General features: G+C 42.4%; 1 protein-coding gene across 1 annotated transcript in view; it reads left to right on the top strand.

The window, feature by feature from the left end:
* The window catches only part of zranb3 (zinc finger, RAN-binding domain containing 3), a 52349-nt gene that overhangs the window by 11983 nt on the left and 18357 nt on the right, over positions 1-22009 (top strand). Inside the window, 11 exon segments of the mRNA XM_029513426.1 lie at positions 1051-1222; positions 4083-4217; positions 8474-8592; positions 10118-10181; positions 11147-11182; positions 11184-11264; positions 11858-11951; positions 11954-11997; positions 12351-12524; positions 13419-13635; positions 17909-18181. Of these exon segments, the coding sequence (XP_029369286.1) occupies positions 1051-1222; positions 4083-4217; positions 8474-8592; positions 10118-10181; positions 11147-11182; positions 11184-11264; positions 11858-11951; positions 11954-11997; positions 12351-12524; positions 13419-13635; positions 17909-18181 (1409 nt within the window).

Here is a 22009-nt window from a genome sequence, read left to right as displayed (position 1 = left end):
TAAACAGCTAAAAAATATAAGAGGGATCTTGTTCATTTTGGAAATTAATGTGTAAAAGCTACATTATAACTTCAGATTTAATCCTTCTGTTTGTTCTGTTCTCATTCATATTCTCTTACTTCTTGCTTGGTTGGAGTTTCAGTGAATCTCGCCTACCTGAGTTTCAGTGGCGGTGCTGCTGAGTTGAAGGTTTGTTGTCAGAGCCAGACTGCAATTGAAGCCAAGCGTTAAATGCCAACTGGCTGCCAATTGCCAGTGACAGATCAGTTACATGAGTGAACAAACACATCAAATGCATTGTTTTGGATGTCCATCAAAATCACTCAGGGATGGGCCTGGTGCCATTAATGATAACACTTTGTATATAATAGCACTTAGTGCGGCCGGGGAATGCAACACTGAGCCACACTCACATTCACAAAGGGAGGACATCATCACCTTCAGTTCAGGGTTGCACTTCATAACAGTCAGGTTACTGGGGCAGCAGCCCTACAGACAGAGGAGCAGTCTTGCAGCTGGATAGTTGCTGGTTCAATTCTCCCCTCCAGATATGAGCATTATGTTAGAGCAAGTCAGTTTCTTTCCCCTCAGTAAGGACAAGTTTCAATACTAAAGTGTGAAACAGCACATTTTTGGCAGCGCCTTGTTAACTTTGTCCACAATTCCTGCCAATATGGCAGATAACCAGCCTTTGCGTGTAGGGCCAGTTCTATTCTAAAAATTCATTTGGCTGATATATTGTGAAAGTTGTTGTTGAGTTTTGGGATAAACCTGCTGCTGTGGCCATTAAACAAAATAGTTTTCTGCTCTGCAAATTGCCCCAGAGCAAAAAAACTGGCCCCCTGACTGCTCCGGCAGAGCAGCTCAGCAGTAAACGATGGCAGGCTGTTGCGGTGCTGGGCAGCTCCCTGGTGGAAATGTTTAAATGTGTTTAACTATTCCTTCAGGGCAGTGCTGTAAATAAGTATGTTTTCTTTGGAAGTTTAGATGTGTCTCAAAAAAAAAAAGGATCAGCATGCACAGCTTCACCTCTCAGTCAATCTCTCACAGCTTCTTTGGGTCTCGCAGGCAGGGGAACTGTTGCGGGGCATCCAACCTGAGGGAGCTGCACCAGCGGCTGAGCCAGATCATGATCTGCCGTCTTCAGGCCGAGGCGCTCAGTCAGCTGCTCCCCAAAATCCGCCAGTGCATCCCTTTTGACCTGCCAAAGGAGGCTGCAAAGGTGACAATCAGGAGATGTTTTATGTGTGCACAGATGAGTATTTCCTTTGCCACTTGTTTGTTACGCACATTAATATCCTTCCACAGTTTCATCCAGGTGCAGATGTATGAAAGGGCTGAAAAGGGCAGTGTCCCTTGAAATTCAATTGTTAAACATCATTCCAATGTCCATGTAGTGTTCTTTATAAAATGCAAGGCATAATCAGCTTGAAACTGCACTGAACCAACCATTTTAAAACATCCCTTTATGTGTTTTTTCTTTTTTTAATGCATTTCAGCGTTGACTCTGCCATAAAAAGAGCAACGTAAATAGAATTAATTCATTCATGCGTCCATTCATTCAGCTTATAATCATCTTTGTGGCATATGGCGAAAATGCTGTGGACTTTTCTAGTGTCTAATGTCCTTTGTCTGTGTGCTTTGTCATGATCTATTTTCACGAAGTGTCAGCTCAGCACACACACTAAGTTGAAGCTAGTGGTTGCACGGGTAGCCAATAGCAGCTTATTCATCAAATGCTCATGAACAGGAAATTGTTGTTTCTTAAGCGTAGATTTTTGCACCTTTTTTTGGCCTCTCCAAGTTATGGCTGCAGCTTCATGCTCCCACGCTGCATCGGACATGTGAATGCTAATGTGGCTAAGACATAGCCCGTGTCAGTGTCTCTCCTCTCTCTGCATTGGGTCACTGGTGTCAAGGCTATGAGGAGCTGCTTTCCTACTGCGTGCAACAACACATGCTGAGAATCTTTTGTTTTATTTTATATCTTATCAGCAGGAATGAGGAAACACAGGAGGAGCTCTTTCAGCACTAATTATACACTGAGCCACCATCCCTGGAATAGCACAACAATAAAGAAGCTGCTGGGGAAAGTGATGATTCAGTTTGTTAACCCTAAACATAAAAATCTCCCTAAATGTTAAATGACACTTTAATTCAGGGCTAAATGTGGTCAGTTTTTCTCCGTTGTATTGCCAATTAAGCCTTAGTGGTTTCATTTTGAATTGCTGGAAAAGTTCATGTCATGCCTTACAGTTGCCCTCATATCTCAAGTTAGTTGAAACAGCAGCTTCCATGTGCAATATCCTCAGAGGAATGAGGTTGAAAACCATTTGTCTTCGGTGGAAACAACTTAAAAAAAAAAAAACAAAAGCACAGAAGGTCCTCTGAGATGAATTTTTAAACATGTAGAAGAACCAGCAGACCTCACAGCTAAATGGACCGGAAGGTACGAAGCGGTTCATCACCCAAATCTGCAGGCGCTGTTCCTCCCTAATGCAGGAAAATATGAACAATTCGAAACAAAAAATGACTGGGTAGACTTTATTTTCTGCTAAACAAACCGTGGTGATATATGGTGTATACCAGGACCCCTCACCAGTTCATTCCTCCGATCTCATTTTACTCTCCAATGATGGCTTTTATCTTCCACAAGCAGACACTTTTTATGCCCCTCCTGCCCTTTACATTTTCAGCCCTGGCCTTTTGTCAGTGTTTGTCCAGTGAATATCCTTGAGGCTGGATTGTTTAGCAATTTTTTCTCCAGCTGATTATAAAGAAATGCTCAAATGTTGAAAATTTTAATTACAAAAAAACAGACGGACATCGTTGTGTTTCTGCAGGTGCTGCTTTGTGAAGCATTTGTGGAAAACAAAGGAAATACATTTTTGTGCTCTTCCAATGTGATACATTCAAATGTCCTTGACTTTAACAAGGTTTGAATCCACTGAAATGGTAATTATTGCACTAAATGGTGCAATGCTCATGTTTCGCTACCACAGTCTTCTCATTGTACCTGTGCTGAATGAGACGCAGTAGTGACTTGCTCCCCGAGGAAGCCTCTGTTAAGTGTGTGTGTGTGTGTGTGTATGTGTGTGTGCTTGAATTAATAAGGCTTACCTCCCTTTTCTCACCCTTTTTTTTCCCCCTTCCCCTCCGACCCCTTTCCTGAATTCACTCGACGTGATGCGTATATGCTGGCTCAGTCACAAGCAGCCATGTCTTCCTTCCTTCAGCTCGCCATATGGTTCAGTTTTTCGCAGTTTCACACGTGTCGTTTTAAGAAAGAGCTCATCCCCCACGGAAATCTGACATATGAAGTAATCTTGCACTGAATTCAGACAGATTAAATTGAGAGCTTATAATAGCATGTGCAAAATAACCCCTAATCACACAGTGGTTTAAAGTTGGGCAATTAAAAAAAAACAAAAAAACAAAAACGGTTTCAGTGGTCCACTGAAGCAGAAATTACATTCATGTTGGAGAAATTGAATCAAATGTACAGCATGCTTTTTTTCAGGATAGATTTCTACATAATGAGTTGCATAACAAAAAAATGTGCTAAAGCCTGCAGTTAATTGACTGTTTTTTGATGAACAGTACTAACCTACATGCTGGCAACAAGTGCACGGCCTTGTTTAAGAGCCGAACGAAGCATATGCTGTTCTTTCCACTGAGATCATCTCTGCTCCTCCACACCTGCCTTAAATACTTCTCGCCAATCACCTTGAGAGCACACGAGCCTTTGATTTATTGTAGCGGCCCGGCTGCTTCTCCATCTTCGACCCCAGCTTGTCACACGGCGGCTATAATTGGGAGACGCTCATGACCCACCTAACACAGCAGCCCAGTCAGTGGGGGTGGCATCCTTGGGAATTCTCCCTCGTTTGCTCTCTCTCTCTCATTTTTTTCCCTCCATCTCTTTTTTTTTCTTCTTTTTCTTCCAGGAAAGTAGGACACCCAGCAGCACCATTAATTGTTTTGCCCTTTATATCTCAAAAACAGTGGCGACCAAGTGAGAGAAGGGTGAATGAAGAATAAAGGACGTGACCTCACTGTCTTTGCTCTCTCCTTGCTTGCAGGAGGCCTCAGCCAACTTGGCAGAGTGGGAGAGAGTGATGAAGGAACTGCGGTCGGGGGCAGCTGCTGCAGACGCCACCTCTGTCGAGATCATGAAGCTGGTCTCAAAGATGTATAAGCAAACAGCAATAGCAAAGGTAATGTGAGCCCAGGTGGTGTGGAAGAGGAAGTACATCTTATTTTGCCCTGTGCCATTACACTTCACACTGATGATCTAGTTTTCTGAATCCTACATAATAGTATTGTGTGTGTATCCAATATTATCACATCCCTCTGTGTTATAGACCCTCATTGTTCCCCAAAAGCCTAAAAAACACAGGATTTCATTGCTCTATTAAACTGAGTAAACACACACAACCTCCTTTAACACACTATCCTGCTGCTGTCACTACAACACTGTGTGCATCAATCTGCAGATGAAAATAAAACCTCAGAAATGCACTTTACTTTGGTTTTACTGGAGTTTGCTAAAAACTATAGTATGCAATTTTATTGTATTACTGCCCAGTTAAAAAAAATACTCATATTATACGCCTGTGGCCCGTTTGTCATTGGAAACCAATGGGATTTGGGGCTGAGGGCCTCTCCTTTAAACATCACAGTTTAATTACACATTGCTGACAGTGATATTTCATCTCAGCGCATTTGTACATAAAGCACTCAAAACTTTATCGGCAGTGAGCTGCAGTCAAGATCTAACATCAGCTGCTTTCACCACTAGTCTTGCTACCTATTTTATTATAAGACACAGCAAAAGTGATGTTTTTTTCTTTTCAGTGGCTCAGAAAGATAAGGTTAAAGCCTCATGGTGGAACAATAAACACCAGTTCATCCTGACAAGAAGGAGACAGTAAAGTCCACGATGGGCAGACAGTGGCAACCGTGTCAGTCAAAACCAAAGTCCAGAGAGAAACTCAAAAGATTGCTGTCACTATAACTGCAGTATAACTCCATGCAATTAGGACAATGCAGTTTTTTTCTCGTTGTGTCTGGTTCTGTAGCATGTTGGAGCAGACTCGTAGCAAAGCAGGAAATAGCGCTCACCTTTCTATTAACCGTTACCACAAACTTTCTGCAACCTCAAAGGCTAATTCGACAGAATGCCTTCAAACAAGAGTTGGGAGGCAGTTTTTGCTTTCTGTAAACGTTCCTTCCAGTTCAAACTGGCTCCTCCTAATGAGCGTCCGATGCAAATCTGCTGAACTCCTCCAGAGTTACAGACTTGTTTGTACCAAAGTTCCTGTTTGTGTTTCTAGTCCCCATTTCTTAAACTGACAGCACATTTGGAAGGGCGATTTTAATGGCCATTTTATTTTTCATACCTCCACCACCAAAAAATTTTTTTTTATTGGTTATTGAATATAATGTTTTACAGAATCATCTGTCATTGGTGATGAGGATGGTGTCTGAGAACTCCAACAGTGTGGGAACAGTCACCAGTCTGATTTATGAAAGTTAAATTTGTTTCCAGGAGAATCATGGACATGAACTGCAATTCCTTTTAATTTCAAGTCATCCTTGTAATGTCACAATGCAGGAGCTGCATCTAATCAATAAAAAAAAGGAAATGTGACCCCTAACAGCAGCAAAAGCATTTATATATAACATGATTTGAATAGTTTTTGTGTAAAATTTATTCAAAACAGCTTGTACCTTTCACACACTGGGAGGAAACAGGCACCATTACATCATTAGTGCCATACAGACATGCAGTTAACAAAGCAGCAGACACTTTCCTGGAGTGATGTGCCCTGTGGTTAAGAATACAAAGGTTCCCTCTAACTCCTCTGAAAGCTGACAACAAACACTAAATTACATTTTATAATCCAAAACGGTTTAAATAGCTCAAAATTAGATAAGGAATGTCTTTTGTGTTCGTTTTGATGTTTCAGGAAATGGTGGAGTGATGGTATGGCACCGTGTTCAGAGCGCTTGGACGAACACTCAGTGTGATCTCATGGGAAGGCATTGCCATGGTAACAGAGCCTAATGGTCGCCAGTGAAAGCACTTAGACAAAGTAAAGAGTTATAACAAAGGTATTATTATTTGTGTCCAGCCTGGCAGGATTACACCCTATCTCAAAGTTACACACAGTACTAAAATAGCATCTCTGTGATGCTGTTGCCATGGAAACTTAATCGGCTCTCAGTATGAAGTGATATATATTTTTTATTTTTTAATGAGGGAAATAAGCAAGTGTGGGATGGAGGCTGGATGTGTGCTGTATGGTGAAGGTTGAGGAGGGGAGGTCAGAGCAACTGGTCACAAGAATCTAACAAGCATTTACATTTCTTGTTTCCGTGGAAACGTGGAGGTAGTGCTATAGTTTTCAACCTATCAAAAGTTCCCAGCTTCTTTAATCTTGATGTGAAGAGAGGAGGCACTTGCGTAATCTCTATGTGTAGTTGAAGAAACGTTTTTCAATGAATATAGTATCCCCCTCCAATCATCAGCCGTGTTCGAGGGCTGGAATTCCTCTCAATTAGCCCGGTGCCTTCAGCCATGAGGAGTGTGGCCTCCAGGTCAATGATGACCGGAGATAACCACTGAATGCAATCATCCACATGCTTCTTGCTCAGCCTGCCTCCCAGCTTGGATCTTTTTTTTGCGCCTGGCGCTGTTTGCTCATTGGATTTCTGCTCAGTTTAGCCTAACACTGGACTTCCTTTCATTACAAACACTCACCCATCTCAAAGCCAATACTGGTAGCCCACTCTCATTTCCTCTGGTATTGGTTTTTAGAGTCAGACACACTTTCCCTACTTCAGAAAAAAGTGTCTTCTCTCTTCTTTATTTGGATCATCTGGAGGGGTGTGATGGTGTGATAGATTCACACATCTATGTCACTCTGACGAGCATCACGGCCCCTGCCTGCCTGCCAGTCTGCCTGGTGACGGAGCTGCCAAACGCCTTTGGGGTATTTTTATTGCTTTACCCGCCAAGCATCTGCTCCCAATTACCCAGAGAGGACAGCTCTGATGCTGGACTTTAAAGAAATCTAACAGGCCGCTTCAGACAGCCATGAAGTTTGTGCACTAATTAAACTCAGCGGAAGGAAGCCGGCGAAGCCAAGTCGTCAGTAATGAGGACCCCCCAGATCAGAACAGGGTCGGCAGGCCTGGTGGAGAGATTCATTATCAGGTGCATTGGCTAATTATCAGCAAGGCAAAGCAGAGGTTCTCCCACCAGAGCGGGTGTGATGGCTGCAGAGGTTGTCAGGTTGCAGGAGGTGTGAAGAATATAAGGGTAGGATTCACACCACGGAGAAAGGCCTGTCTCTGAAACCGTCCAGTAAGGGCTCTTTTTGACTCAAATCAAACCTCACTATTTCTCACTAGTTGGTGCTATTCTTGGCAGCTTTTTGGCCTGGGGCTCTGAAATGAGCCGAGTCTGGATGTTCAATGACACGCTCATACAGCATATCAACTCCTGCTTTGCAGAAGGTAGCAGAGAACGGCCACAGCCATCACAGTGTGATCACTGGGCAGCAGCACATGGTGAAATGATAGATGCGGATACCTGCAGGGTACAGTTAACTCAGTTGCACTTCTGCTGCTTTCTTTTCAGATTGTCAGCTTCACACTGTCAATCAAGGTCAGATGCTACTGCGGAAACAAGTGAGATGCTATTAAATTTGGACTGTGATGTTTGTTTGTTTTTTTTTTTTTCAAGCATTGTTAGCTTTTTTACTTCATCAATAAAACAAGACCAAAATGCTAAGCTTGAATAAAGAAGGGTTATGTAAGAAAAAAACACCTCAAAAGTAACATAGTTTAGACACTTCTGATAGTAGCTGTCATTTTGACAGTTTACCACTGTAATTTTCGGTGTGTCCTGAACATATATATAGTGCTGTCATAAAATGAATATGAAATTAACTGTCCGCCACAAAATAAGCCCGGTTATTAGTCTGATTGGCATTGCATTGCATTACATATGTTTAGATTCACTGTAGAAAAAGACTTTAAACCTAAAATAATAAAGATGAAGCTTTCCTGAAAAGATGGCTTGTTTTCATTAAGTTATTCTATTCTGGTGTTTGTCTTGTTCACAATGGGTCAAAAGGTGAATTTTCTTGTAGCTAGTGTCACCAAAATCCTTGCCAAAAAAAGGGAGAAAGCACCAATCATATATCCGAGCTGTGAGTTATCGATTTACTCTCACTATCTGCAAGCTGACAAATGTGGCCCAGTCGCTGGGTGAGCTCTCTCCTTTTAGAGTCTGGATCCTTGGCATTCAATAGAGAATCAATCACACAGAAAGGATGGCGCAGTGATTAATTGACTTCTTCACTGATCTCGCCGATTCCTGTGTGTGAGGTCGACCAGTGAAGTGATGGAGTCAGTGGCTCTCTTTCATCTGTGTCTGTTTCTTGTGTGTGTGTGTGGCCAGGCGGGAGCTGTGAAGGACTACATTAAGATGATGCTGGAAACAGAGCAACTGAAGTTCTTGGTGTTTGCCCACCACCGCATCATGCTGCAAGCCTCGATGAAGCCGTCATCAAGGCCACGGTAAGCGAAGCGAAAGAGGTCGCATAGTGTGTGAAGGAGGTGATAGCAACTGGAAGTCATACAACAATGACAACATGACTATCAGCAAGAGGTAATAATATGCAATAATCTTGCTTAAATGAAGGCTCTACCCTGGTGATTACACTAATCCATGGATGTTGGATGTTACCTTGTGTGGTGGTGATGTGGTTTTAGCTGAGGCTTGTACCAAACAAACATGTTTTGTTCGTATTTAAAGTATTTAAATCTAAATTGGTAATTTGCAACTAAAGGGTTTTGTTATTTTATGTTCTGGCACCTTTGTTTAATTTAGATTAGTTAGATTTAAAGTAGAAAAACATCTCTTTATCTCCTTTTCTGGCCCTCATTTTTAAGCTTTTATCAGCTGCGGTCACAAAAAGCAATAGCTTCTAGTTTCCTTAAACCTCCAAGAGGTATTTAAGAAATCAGAGAATTTGTGTTGTTCTTTCACAATCAGTCAGTTTGCAACAAGAGAGGACACAGTTTTTATGTGGTTGATATTTCATTTTGGCACAAATGTTCATTTCTGCTATTTCCATTTAAGATTTTAAAGTTTTTTTTCTGGCTGCAGAGACCTGAATTGCCCATTAACTGTAACCTGGAAGTACTAAATGTCCAATCTGTATTCATATTTCACTCCTCTTTCCAGGCTAACCAGAGGTAATTGGTCCCACACTTACATTTTATTCTTTATCCATTGCCCTGCTGTGTTTGTAAGTCTGCCACCTCCACGATTAACTTAGACAGACTACTGAGCTCTGAGCTGGGCTCAGCTTCAGTGACGGATACACAGTGGATGGTACAAGCTGTGAATTATTTTCTAAACATACAAGGTCGATTCAGGCGCACACAAATACAAACGCAATGTTTTGATTATGAACTAATTAGACTTTGAATCAAATAGAACTTGGGTTGCATATAAATCCTCATCTACCTTCTGAGAAGAAAGTCTAGTTTTTCTATCTACGAAAGTAAACTTTACTTCCACAACTAATCTCTGAAGACAGATTTCACAAATCATCACAAGAAAACAATATCTCTTAGCTCAGTGCCGGAAACCTGTGAAACAGTTCAAGTGTGGGTGTGTGTGTGTGTGTGTGGCACAGGGGTCGAGAAGGTGTTGACTGAATCTAGTGCCGTGATACGATGTGTGATAGCACATCCCTCTGTGAGACGCTCATTCTCTGGTGCGTTCGCACTCACCAATTAACAGAGACGGGCTAAAAAAAAAAAAGGAATGACAGGCAACGTGCTACAGTAAGAAGCTCAGCAGAGACGAGACTGCACTCCGATCACGTTATCACAGTTTTTATGCTCAGGGATAGAGAGCTTGTTTCAAGAAGTTCTGAGTTTTTTTAAAAAACTTGAAAAAACTTGCACTACTTGCAAAAGGCAAACCAGTGTTGAAAACAACAGGTTGATTTTTGGTCATTTTTAAAACCTTGGGATGTTGTTTAACCCACTGTTGTGCCTGAGTGTGTTTTTTTGACCTTTATTTTTGCAGGAAATGTCAAACAGACCTCTCTGTTCGTGCAGTTAACATTACATTTACAAGTGGGAGCTCCACAGTACCAAAATACCCCTGTGCTGGTGGCCACTGAGCAGCTCTGCAGGATCCGTGGACCAAAATCAAAAGAGCGCAGTCGCCACAGTGCATTAGCCACTCAGTGAATCTAAAGTTCAAGTTCAGGTTTAATGAACATGCAGGCAAAGCTCTCTTTGTTTGGTGTTGTAAAATATTACAAAATATTGTGTCATTCGTCCTGCTCTTATTTTTCTCTTTCTAATAGAGCTGTGTTATTTATTCGAACCAGTTGAGCGTTTTCTATTCTGCATTCATTCGCACGTCATTGAAAAATCGACAGAATAGAAAACAGGATAATGAAATGCTCATCTCCTTTAATGTACGAAGCAGCACCGGCCTTTTAGAGCCAGACAATACTTCCCCCTGAGTGAGCCTTTGGTGAATTAAATGAAATGCACAAAGAGCCACAAGTGCATTATCTCCTCCAGTTATTTGCACGAGTCTTATTTATGTGCACACAAATAAAAAAGAGAGTGGTACACTTCAAATGTCCACATCATGTGATAAATAACATGCCGTCTCTGAGGCTCAAAAGACTTTATCAGTCTGTCAATGCAAATTTTAATTATGCTATATTTATAAATGGGACTATGTTGCATTACTAGAAAATCAAAACAATGAGCTAAAAGAACCTAAAAGCTGAGCTGAAGGGATTGATTGATCCATTGTAAATTATAACTGTGAATTACACCAACTTTAATATCCAAATCCAGCGTGAATATCCTGCAACTGCCACAGCTTTACCATGTTGTTTCTCAAAACAGGCACAAAGCTGTTTTTTATTTCCTTGACTGAGGCAGGCAGAATTCTACAAATCAGCATTTCATTCAAAGATTTCTGTGCTGCTACTGTTCCTTCAGCTGCACACATGGCTGGCGCCTCTCAGCTGTCTACCGTGAACTGAATCTTTCCTTGGAAAATGAAATACCCTTGTCTCTGTGATTTCAGGCTGGTTACATCCATATCGATGGGCAATATCCTGCCCTCCTTGCGAATCCAGTTGGTCCAGTTTCAAAGTGACCCAGAAACCCGAGTGGTAAGCCTCAGTGTTCGGGCTGCCGGTCAGGTATTTATGCAGATACTCTTTTATTTCATTTTTTTGTATTTTCTGAGTTTTTCTAACCACCGTGAACAAAATTTGCAATTCAAATGACTTGGAAATGTCCTGCAATAGACATTGAAAGATTATATTTGATAAGTAGGAATGTCCAGGAAAGACTCTGCGTCCTCTGCGTTGCCCACAGCTGCTTCTACTCCTGCAGACCGACTGGTCGTTATCAGAGAAATAAATGCTTCAGCACTGTAATGCAGCAATATATAGTCATTTGTGTCATATTTGTTAGAGGAACAACTGTTACAGGTTGGACTAAATTGCAATGAGGATTTTAGTAAAGAAAATTTAGCTGAAAAATCTTTTACTCTCAATAACAAACTTACTAAATCCATTAACATCAATTGACCAAATGTTGTTCTTCTCAGTCAGAGAAAGTACACGTTTGACTCAAATCACAGCCCATCTGTGTCAATCAGCATCTAATTCTCTGTGGTGAAATAGGCTTGAGTGCTGCGTTTAGAGGGTTGAATGAGGGGTTTTTTTTTTTTTTTTTTTGTTATGATTGGGTTATTTTCCTTCTGTGTGTGTGTGTCTCTCCTACCCAGGGTTTGACCTTTACTGCTGCCAGCCATGTGGTGTTTGCTGAGCTCAACTGGAACCCTGGTCACATTAAGCAGGATGAAGATCGGGCCCAGACCTCCTGACACCTTTTGACACCATCATGTGATCCTTGCTCAACGGGAAGGTACTATAGGAAGTGTCATGGCAGCAAATTCCATTTGTGATGCAGAATTTAATGTGAAGAAGAAATCAGATCTCACTTTAATTGCTCTTCTATTGATCAGCTGCTGCAAAAATAGATTGACATCAGAAAGTAGCTTCAAACATGTGTTTTGCTTTATATACTATGCATATAAGATAAACTGAAATTGATTTGCATGTAAAAGCTGGCTCTGGGGATTTACATAAATAATCTCTGCTTTGATGACTTGGAAAGAGAACTGCACACAACACAATTTATCACATAATTTAAGAACAAAACAGAAACATGATCAAAAGGAAGCTGTAGTGTGGAACTGAATGTCCTACATCCTTCAGGAAACGGTGACCACCACCACTCTGAATGGGAGGAAGGAAAACCTGAACACAGACGAGGGCGACCAGGACAAGTGGGAGTTCCTCAACTTTGCCAACGCCTGGGCGCCAAGTGAGACGGTGCTGCCAATGGAGGGAAATGCAGGAAATGAGAGCAGCAGCGTGTTCTTTGCTCATGTGAGACAGCTGGAACGGTGGTTTTACCCTTTATTGGTTCAGTTTTGAGATCATTAACTGAAAGAGAGGTGACCAGAGTAATGAATTTCGCCCCCACACTTAGCAGCCAACAAATTAATACATGTAAATACAGGGAGAGTTGCACAGATTAGTCAACTTTACTACTCTAATGTTGACTCATCACTGATTTCAGTTTCACAATCTAAGACCTTAGCAAATAGGATGCAGAAAAAGGCGTCTATGCCTCTGTCTCTCTGCTCGCACTGTCTAAAAGCTTTATTTACGACCATGAAACTGATAAGAAACAGTAATCTGTTCTGTTGTCTCACCTGGTCTGTTTAATGACAGCACAGCACGACAGTGATAGTCGTCTGGTCAGAGTGTGAGTAATTGCTCTAAACATCAGTTAAATGCTTTTGCTGTGTCTTAATATACACTTAAAACAGTGCAGGGCAAATGAAACGATGCTGCAAACAAATCTTGAAAGTTACATTCAGTGCAAAGAAAGACAAATATAATTTTGAAATCAGCACAATCCAAATACACAATTCTTTAAATTAATTAGTCTGATTAAAAGTCGTACAACCCTGAAAATAAAAGTCAGTGAGTATAAAACCTAAATTTGGTGCATGAGGAGGGTTAGGACTAAAAAGAAATATACATTAAAATGGTCATTTTGTTTCCTGTATTATTGGCAGGTGGATTGAAACCAAGTATGTGTGCAGTTGTGAACTATAAAGACTCAAACTAAAAAGAGCTTGTGTCTCTTCTCTTTGAGAGAACAGGTGAAGAAACATCCCTTTGCATCGCTTCAGAAAACGCTACTTCACTGGCTGCTGGCTGGAGCAAGGACCGAAAAACTCCACCACATTCCACCTGGACTTCTCCCTCCAGCCGAAGAGGTGGCAGATACAGCAGCCTAGCCCGAGCCCCAGGTCTCGATTTGCAGATAAGAGGTCGACAGCTGCAAAGGCCATGTCCAGCAGTCCCAGCAGCCCCGACGCTCTGCCTTCGATTGAGATGTGCAGCTGTGGATCCTGCGCCAAGCCAACAGCAGCCTGCTGCCTTACTGTGAGATGTGTGAGCTCCCACGCTCTTCTTCTGCTGTCATGTCAGTTATGAATAAGTCAGAAGACACAAATAACAACAAATCATCTGTTCTCTGTGTATCTGCCTGTTTTTATTTTTTGTTTTTATTAATTCACAAACTTCATTTCACTGATTGCGAAACAAACTAGATCCCATTGAGGAGGAGACAATGACACCATCATATCTTCACTAGAAAATGGAACACCTGAAGCTGAAACCCATTCATTGCTTTATTTTCCCACCCGTCAATATCAATAGTAGCAGTCTGTTGACATAATACATTTGAACGGCATTACAGATTTCACCAGATGGAGATGCACGATAGCGAAAGATGGAGGCAGGCTTGCCAGAGTCTGAAATAGCTCTGTTAGGAGAATATTGTCTGTCTCTCCCTCCCTCTCTGCAGATGACAAGGACACAGTATAATTCTCACCTGTCAAGTTGAGAGAGAGAGGGAGAGAGAGCGAACAGGCACCTACTATTGCTGCAAACGTCTTGCACAAAGTTGGAAAAAGTTAAGCGGGCTCTAGTTGATATCTCTGACAGCCTATGATTGTATCCTCCAAAAAAATAGGAGGGAAGTCATTATGACCTGGCAGGCTGCAGGTCCATGCTCTTTAAATGTCTGAGATTCATCAGATCAACTCAGAGATGGCCTGGGAAAAAAAAAAAAAAAAACTCAAATTTTGGTGCAGTTTCAGCAGCAATAACACTTAAGCAGATGAAGTTTGAGTGCCTCTTTCTAATGCAGGTCCCACTGAATTTTACGGTGCATTGGCAGTAGTTGCATTGTCATACAAACCCACGTATATTCACACTTGGATTCAACTTTACTGTATGAAAGGATAGCAGGAAAACTCCTAAAACTTATTCAACTGGAATTCACAAAGTTTTACAAAACAGGATGAAACTAACTAACTAACCACCAACAGGGCAGAAAGAAAGAGAAATCAAATATATATAGACATTCATTCATTCATCTCATGCCACCGATCCGTTTCCGGGTGGCAGTGCTGGAGTAAATCCCAGCTCACATTAGTGGGGCGGGCAGTCAGACCTACGGGCAATTTAGAGTCACCAATTAACCTAAACATGATGTCTTTAGATGGTGGGAGGAAAGCCATGCAAGCACGGGGCGAGCATGCAGTTCAGTCTCACACCTGTCTTTTAGAAAAGGGTTGACGCTGCATTCATGAAGTGTCATTCTGATACAGGAACTGTGTTGAGTGGAATAGTGCTATAAACATTTGCTGGGTTGAAGCTCTGTTTGCTGCCCATTCCACTGGAAGTTATCACATCACTAAAACAGTTCCTCCACATAAACACACAAACACACACACACACACACACACTGTATTTTTATACAATTTCCCCTCATTTCATGCTTAGCTACAGCAGATGCTTGATAACTATTCAGCAATCACATTCTCTTCTTTGTCACAAGTGCCTCTCTGTATTCACTGCAGCAGATTGTGTCAACTCACCAGACAGGGAATTTAACAACCTACTAAATTTGTAAATGACAGACTGTGCTGAAAAATAACAACTGTATTTATGGAGATATCTCTCAATTTGACAATGCAGTCCTCAGCTCGTGGAAATGTAAAAATAAATTTCATTTCACAGCCATATAGTGTGATATGAGAAATGTTATCCCTTCAAGAGCAACAGCTTCGTACAATAAGTACAATAAACGCCGTTCCACTGTGTCGCAATTTGTGTCACTAGTATGGAAGCATGTTGTGGAGTTAACGAATACCAGTAGCACTTGACAGGACATCGAGGCTTCACACTAATATAAGGGAACAGGTTTTGTTGGCATTTAGCGTCAATGTCTGTGGATTTCCGCAGCATGGTAAAAACACAGCAAGGCAGCAGCTGTAAGCAAGAAGAGTCAACATCCAGAAGGAGATTGTTCCGTTGCACCAGAGTAAATTGTACCAGAGTGAGATGCATGAAATAAAAAAGAAAGGAGAGATTTTTATTTTTCAGCGAAGGGGATTGAGGCTGGATGGGGTAAAGGGGTGAAATGGCAGATTAGAGACTGGCTGCCAGATGTCAAAGTGGTATATTGACCCTTTGCTGAGACCTGTTCCCATTTAGTTACTGTGGCTGCGGCTGTCAAACCTGCACAACACAAATGCAGTTTACGGATACAGAGGCAGACCTGGTCCTCAAAATTTGTTCTAATTTTTCAAACCATAGCTTTAATTTACACACAACAGAGAGGAAGGCCAAACAATGTTATTTCACTTTGGTCTTACGCATCATCCTGATGGTACCTGTGAGGCACTTAATGAACCCAGCATCAATCTTTTTTATGTATTTACTGCTTTTTTAATTCATTCTTTTCATGCTATAAAGCACTTTCTGACTTGTCTATCAATAAATACACTAAAACAGCTGTTATTAAATTTTATGTTAATTGGATCACTGTTGTTGCAGAGTTCCTTTTAATCAAGCTGTCATGGATTATTACCTTTTCAGGTGACAGGGTTTGTCATCTCAGGCAGGTTCGTCTGAAGTGTTTTTCTGGAGCTGGTATAGCCCCAAGTACACAACCAGGCAGCTTCTGTTCACCCATTTTCAGGTTGAATCAGGATTGTTGAGTTTCAGTTCCTGCAGCTTTTTCAGGCTCCGAGCGTGGGCATGATTTCGTCCTTCAGCTCTTTCAGTACTGGGCCAGCAAGTTGTCTCTCTGCACCTACTGTCAGAGATGTACACAGGGAGAGGCCAATTTTGTTATCTCCCGGGTCTCTACACCTCTCAGCTAGCACTCTATCCATGTCCTGATTTTGAGCATTTAACAACAAATCCAGCACTGATCTTTTCTTCGGAACATCTTTGTTACAGGCTGCAGCTGTTTTATTCTCCTCAGACTCTTAATTGAACTGTCAGAGCCTGCTATGAATACTTATAAGCTTATGTATACTGTAGGATCACAGGTTCTTTGAATGTGTGTGTGCGCATGGTAGTATGTTTGTGTCTGGATTCAAGACAAAATCTTTGAACCATATCAAGCCACTACAGACAAAATGGGGACTTCATTGGCGGGGGGGGGGGTGACTGGTAAAGTCACAACACGGCCCTCTAGGATTTCCCTGTTAACATCTTCCTCAGCGGGGACAGCTTAACACAAATTGAGCCGTCGCTCTGCGGTTTCGCTCAGCTTGTTAGCGAAACGGGGCAGTGGTGGGGCCAGGAGCCTGGAGATTCAGATGACATTTGAGGAAGCCGACTAGGGGCTGGCCATTTGAAGAAACAAGCCACAGAGACAGGATCACTAATTAGCCCTCTGCGTCCCAAAGTCTCCCAACTTACGGTCTATTGGATTTCACAACTCAAGTTCAACAAATAATGTGAAAGGATATGATTAAAATGTAACCAGGAAAGTAGAGAAAAGACATTGTATTAGACTTTCCTTAAGTTCTGTGCAACTATTCATTTTACCTCTACAAAACAGTCACTGATAAGTGGCTGTGGCTCAGAACGTGGCTCACAAGTGCAGTTTAAATTTATTAGAGGTCTGTGCTGATGGTATAATGTCTTCCATTTCATGGCTTAGGTTTGCGCTTGACTTTCAGAGGATTACACTGGGTGTTAATGAAAACCACGCGAATTGGATCATAGTGGAACTGCTGCTTAGGAACCTTACAAACTGCCATAAGGTGATTCTTTCAAGCAAGATCTGCAACTGGCAGTCAGCCATCATCAGCTGTTTGATTACCACCAGGATGCACAGATGCAGCAAACGCTGACAATAATTTTGTTTGGATTTGATTGCACACGAATCAGGCGAGCAATTAACAAAACAAAGTAACACAAGCATGACTCATTCTCCCAGCAAATTATATTGGCTGTTTGATCCAAAAGCTAGTGGAGAGGGGGGTGACAGGTGTTGCATCTGTGCTCTGCTTTGGTGTTGACGTACTGCTGAAGTGTCTAAAGACTCCAGTGTCAGTGGACACACTCACTTAGCAGTTACCTCATCCAAAATGAGCATCCCCCAAAAGCAGTTTACACTTTCCACCGCATCTCTGTTGATGTCTGCCCAATTCACACCTCTAAAATTGTCAGTAAAAGACTTATGATAGCTAATAACATCCCTAATGAACCATATTGAGTTTAACTTTCATGTCAGCAGTCATTCTGTCACGTTGTCACATTCTTCAGATGATGGATATCTCGCTTGGGAATGAAAATTTTCAGTCTGATTACACTCCGCGGCTCGGCCAATAAAGTAATCTTCATCTTGCTTTTCATCCCTCCCTTGCTCCCCTCTCCCTCTTTCTCAGCTGGCTCGCAGCCACCCAGTCCTGAACAACCCCCCTCATCTGAGAGAGACCAGGCGACCGTCGTCCTCTCCAGCTCTGACAGCAAGCCAGATGTCAGCCGGGGAAAAGCCCAGATTCTAAAACCACGCAAAGACAAACAGACTGGGGAGGAGGAGAGGAGAGAGGATGAGCCTCCGAAAGACAAACAGAACCTAGGAGAAGCAGAGGAGGAGGACAAGCTGCGGCTCAAAGTCAAACAATCAGCGGGAGAGCGAGTCTGCGACATGGCTGGCGGTGGCGGCTGCCTTCCCTCTGACCACACACAGGATAATCCCACCTGCTATCTTCTCCTTTTCATATCTAGGGAAATTGGCTGGTGCTTCATTGTCACCTGCCCATGTAATGCTGTTTAATATCATCACCTCAAACCAATAAGGGACTATATCTCATTCCATGTGGGGCTAGGCATTATTATTCTTACTATTATTAGTATCTTGTTGGATTATTGCCTATTTCTGAACTCAGGAGGCTGGAGGAGATATTGAGTGAAATTCCACTCATCTCCAGGGAACAGCTTCATGAAACAGGTGACCTGTTCAAAGTACCAAACTACGCACAAAGTCTGAGGCTTGATCACTGTCCAGCAGGTAAATGATGAGCTTCTGACTGGCTGTTTAATGAAGTGGGCTCAGGTCTAATTTCATAAAAGCCAGAAGTTCCTTCCCTCCGCCAAATGATTCTTGAAACACGACCTGTTTTCCCTGTCCACTCTGGTTATAGGTGAACATGTCTGCGAGTCTCTCAGGGCTGCGAGGAAACAAATTCCCAATTACACAGTCTGTAATATTGCAAATTAAGACCTCTGTGTTCAGGTACTTGTGTCTCAAAGGGATACACAAAGCAATAAATTGCGCTAATTACAAAGAACTAATTACACCATGTGCAATATGAAGAGCTCCTAAAAAAACTGCCAGACTAGCTGAGTCTAAGAAAAGCCTGTGACCTGGGCGTTGCCTCTGAGAGTGTCCAGACATTTTGTGTTTGAGGCAGTGAAGGATGACACGGAGCTGATATCAGTTACTTAACACCGGGATGAATATTGCCCAAACCGTTTAGGTTTGAACAGGCAGTCTATCAGGCCCTATTACCCTTTAACATCCAGTTTTGCAACAGTTGGGCAGAATCCTTTTCTTTCAGAGCCACACACATGCATTTTGACATCTATTAGTGCCCCAGAGATTGTCAAGTGTTTAATTTCATGTCTCTGTAGCTACATGTGGCCCTGATAGTCTTGGACAGATTCCCCCTGCCATCCCCACTCTCACGCCAAAAAACCAGAAAGGTGAAAAACACCAGCGTTTCGAGTGACTCAAGGGGAGAGATAAAAGCTTTACTGTCGATCAGAAATGGCAGCACTAAAGACGCACAACTTGGCCTCTCTGTTGCCTTTAGACACCTATTTTCCAGAGAGACAACTGATGTCTTTCTGTCTGGAGCTCTGTATTGTCCAGACATCAGTGTGTCTGTGTTTCTTTATGTTTCTGTCATCTATCATTCAGTCTACATGTCTAAATTTGTCATCTATTATTTCCCTGTTTTTATATTTTCTGTCTCATTGGTGGTTGTTTAGATTCTTAGATTGGCAGTCTGTCTGCCCGCCTGTCTATCTTCCTGTCAGTCCCTCTGTGTGTCCGTCCTGTTGCTGGTCAGTCAGCATGTTAGTTACATGCCGTTTTCAGTCCGTCTCCGGCAGTGTGGATTTAATACGAAACCCAGCAGTTGTCCAATAAAAGTGACCTATGGGGTCAGGAGCGGTGCCTAATCATTTTCCTCTACCTGCCCGCGGTTTTAGAAGGCAAACTGCAGAGCTGTCGGCCGCCCCCACCTCTTGATTGCTCTGAGATTACTTTCCTCACAGCACAGTCAGGCAATCACTCCTCCTCCCCTTGTCTGTCTCGCTCTCCTCACTGTCTGTCGCGCCGTCGATCTGCATGACCCAAACATTTAAAGACGGACTCTTGTTTTTGTTTTTTGTTTTGTTTTCTTCGTGTGTACCGGGTGCAGCGTTTCTGCATCAGATGTCTTCATTCTTGCCAAGCACATTTAATTTTTATTTATTTATTTATTTATTTGATATTTCTTTTTTTTTCCCCCCTGTCCTGCAGAAGATGAGATGACTCAGTCCAATTAGGCGTTGTTTTCTTTCTCGTGCAGTAAAATAACAGATAAATCCCTTGGGGTGTTCTGAAGGCACTGTTCATACTGTGTAAGTGACAGTCTAATAAGACGGCTTTGTAAGATGAATTGCCCCCATTGTATAAATGGCCCACTTAATGCAGCTGGCGGGTTCCATCACTGCAAACTGGGGAAGGGGACACTGTTGCTATAGGATACACACTGCAGAGCTGCTTGGAGCTCTGCGATGTCCTTTACATCATTAAAGATGTAAAGGACAGATCGATAGGATTTTATGAAAAGCCGGTGGCCTAAAAATGTTTGGGTTCCACGTTCGCAGCCCTGCACTTTCCTCCTGGCTGCTCGCGTTGGTATTTTCAGACACGGATTGGCCCTTTCCACCTACAGCCGGGGTGAGATCAGAACAGCATGTACCAGAGGGAAATTACGCCTATAAGAAAGGGCAACATAAAAATGAAAGATATGGACGATGTGCAGAAGAGGTCAAGGAGAGGAAATTACCTATTAGGATGATCTCACCTTGAATCAAAGAAAAAGTTTTAATATCCCAGATAGTAAAATAAATTCGACTCATCCTCGGGTCAGTATGCCAGGTGCCACCGCCCAAGTCTGGCCCAAATGCTACTTCTGCATCTGGACCAATTCTGGTAGCCACGCAGAACCTTGAGGCTGTAAGTCAATACTGAAGGAAAACAGCCTGACTTTGCACGAGCTGGGCTGAGGACACAGGCTCCCTCCATATTAAACCAAGGTGTAATGTTGTTTAGTGTGAGTTTATAGTAAGAAATTATTATAATTAATTATTAACGAACACAGTGTCTGTGCCTCGGAAATATGCAACAAAAATATATTTTAATGCTGCATTCATCAGACAGAAAATGTAGTGTGAAATCAGCCTGATGAGTCGAGGGGAGACGATGATATACGATATGATTCACTGCAGCTTCCTTACTGTTTATGAAGTAGTCAGATTAACTGCACTTCAACAATACATATAGAATTATTTTGCTGACATGATTTCAAAGCGGCTGGAGTCTAAATGTCAATCATGCCACGCGCTTTCATCAGTCGGGTTGGACTTACTCCAAAGCATGATGGGATGGAGGCTGTATCTTTGGTCCCCCAGTTTCTTCCGTCACTCAGCCTTCATCAGCACAAAAAGCCCGTTTGTCCCTAAAGCACCTGAGACTCAGTCCAGGTACATCACAGTGTGTGTTCAAGAGAAACACACTTGTCTCAGACCTCAGCCTGTGCTGCTATTTTCCCCTATTAGCAAGCCAAACGGACACACACACACACACACACACACACGCACGCATGCGCAGGCAAGGCAGACAGCTGACCACGCAAAGAGTATCATCGGTGTGTTATAGGTCATTGTCTAAATGAAGCGTGGTTGGGCAACGGCGGTCTCATTTCCACCGCCTGACCTTTTCTTGCTAGATGCTGGCAGGATGAGCAAGGTACATAGCTGACATTAATGACCTACTCTCTCTTTTCTCTTTCTCTGCTTCCGTCCATCTGTGACTGTCATTTCATCACTCTCAAGGCGTGTTTCCAACCTGTTCAGCAAATTCTTCAGTGAACTGGTAGAAAATGAATTGGGAGGTTTCTGTCAAAGAAATAGGTGTCCTACGTAGCTGCACAGCTTGATAGCATATTAAACACTAAAGGAACAGTTCAGGGAAATATGATTGTTTTCTTTATTCAAGCAGAAGGGCCTTTGCACACCAAGTCCAAATTTTTACGAGGCCTTTTATTAATCTGAAACTGCGATGAAAATGTGTCATAAAGCAATGGGAATGATCGGGGATCCAGTTGGTCTGGGAGCTGAGCCGCCTCACCATCTTGTCAACTGTGCAAATTTAAATCTCTTCTATTAGCCTACTAATTCTAGAGTAATACGGCTGTCGTGGTCAAACAATA

This window comes from Echeneis naucrates, chromosome 2, assembly GCF_900963305.1.
Source record: "Echeneis naucrates chromosome 2, fEcheNa1.1, whole genome shotgun sequence".
In the NCBI taxonomy this organism is placed as follows: domain Eukaryota; kingdom Metazoa; phylum Chordata; class Actinopteri; order Carangiformes; family Echeneidae; genus Echeneis; species Echeneis naucrates.
Note: the sequence above shows the minus strand (reverse complement) of the source record. Positions and strands in the feature narration are given on the sequence as shown.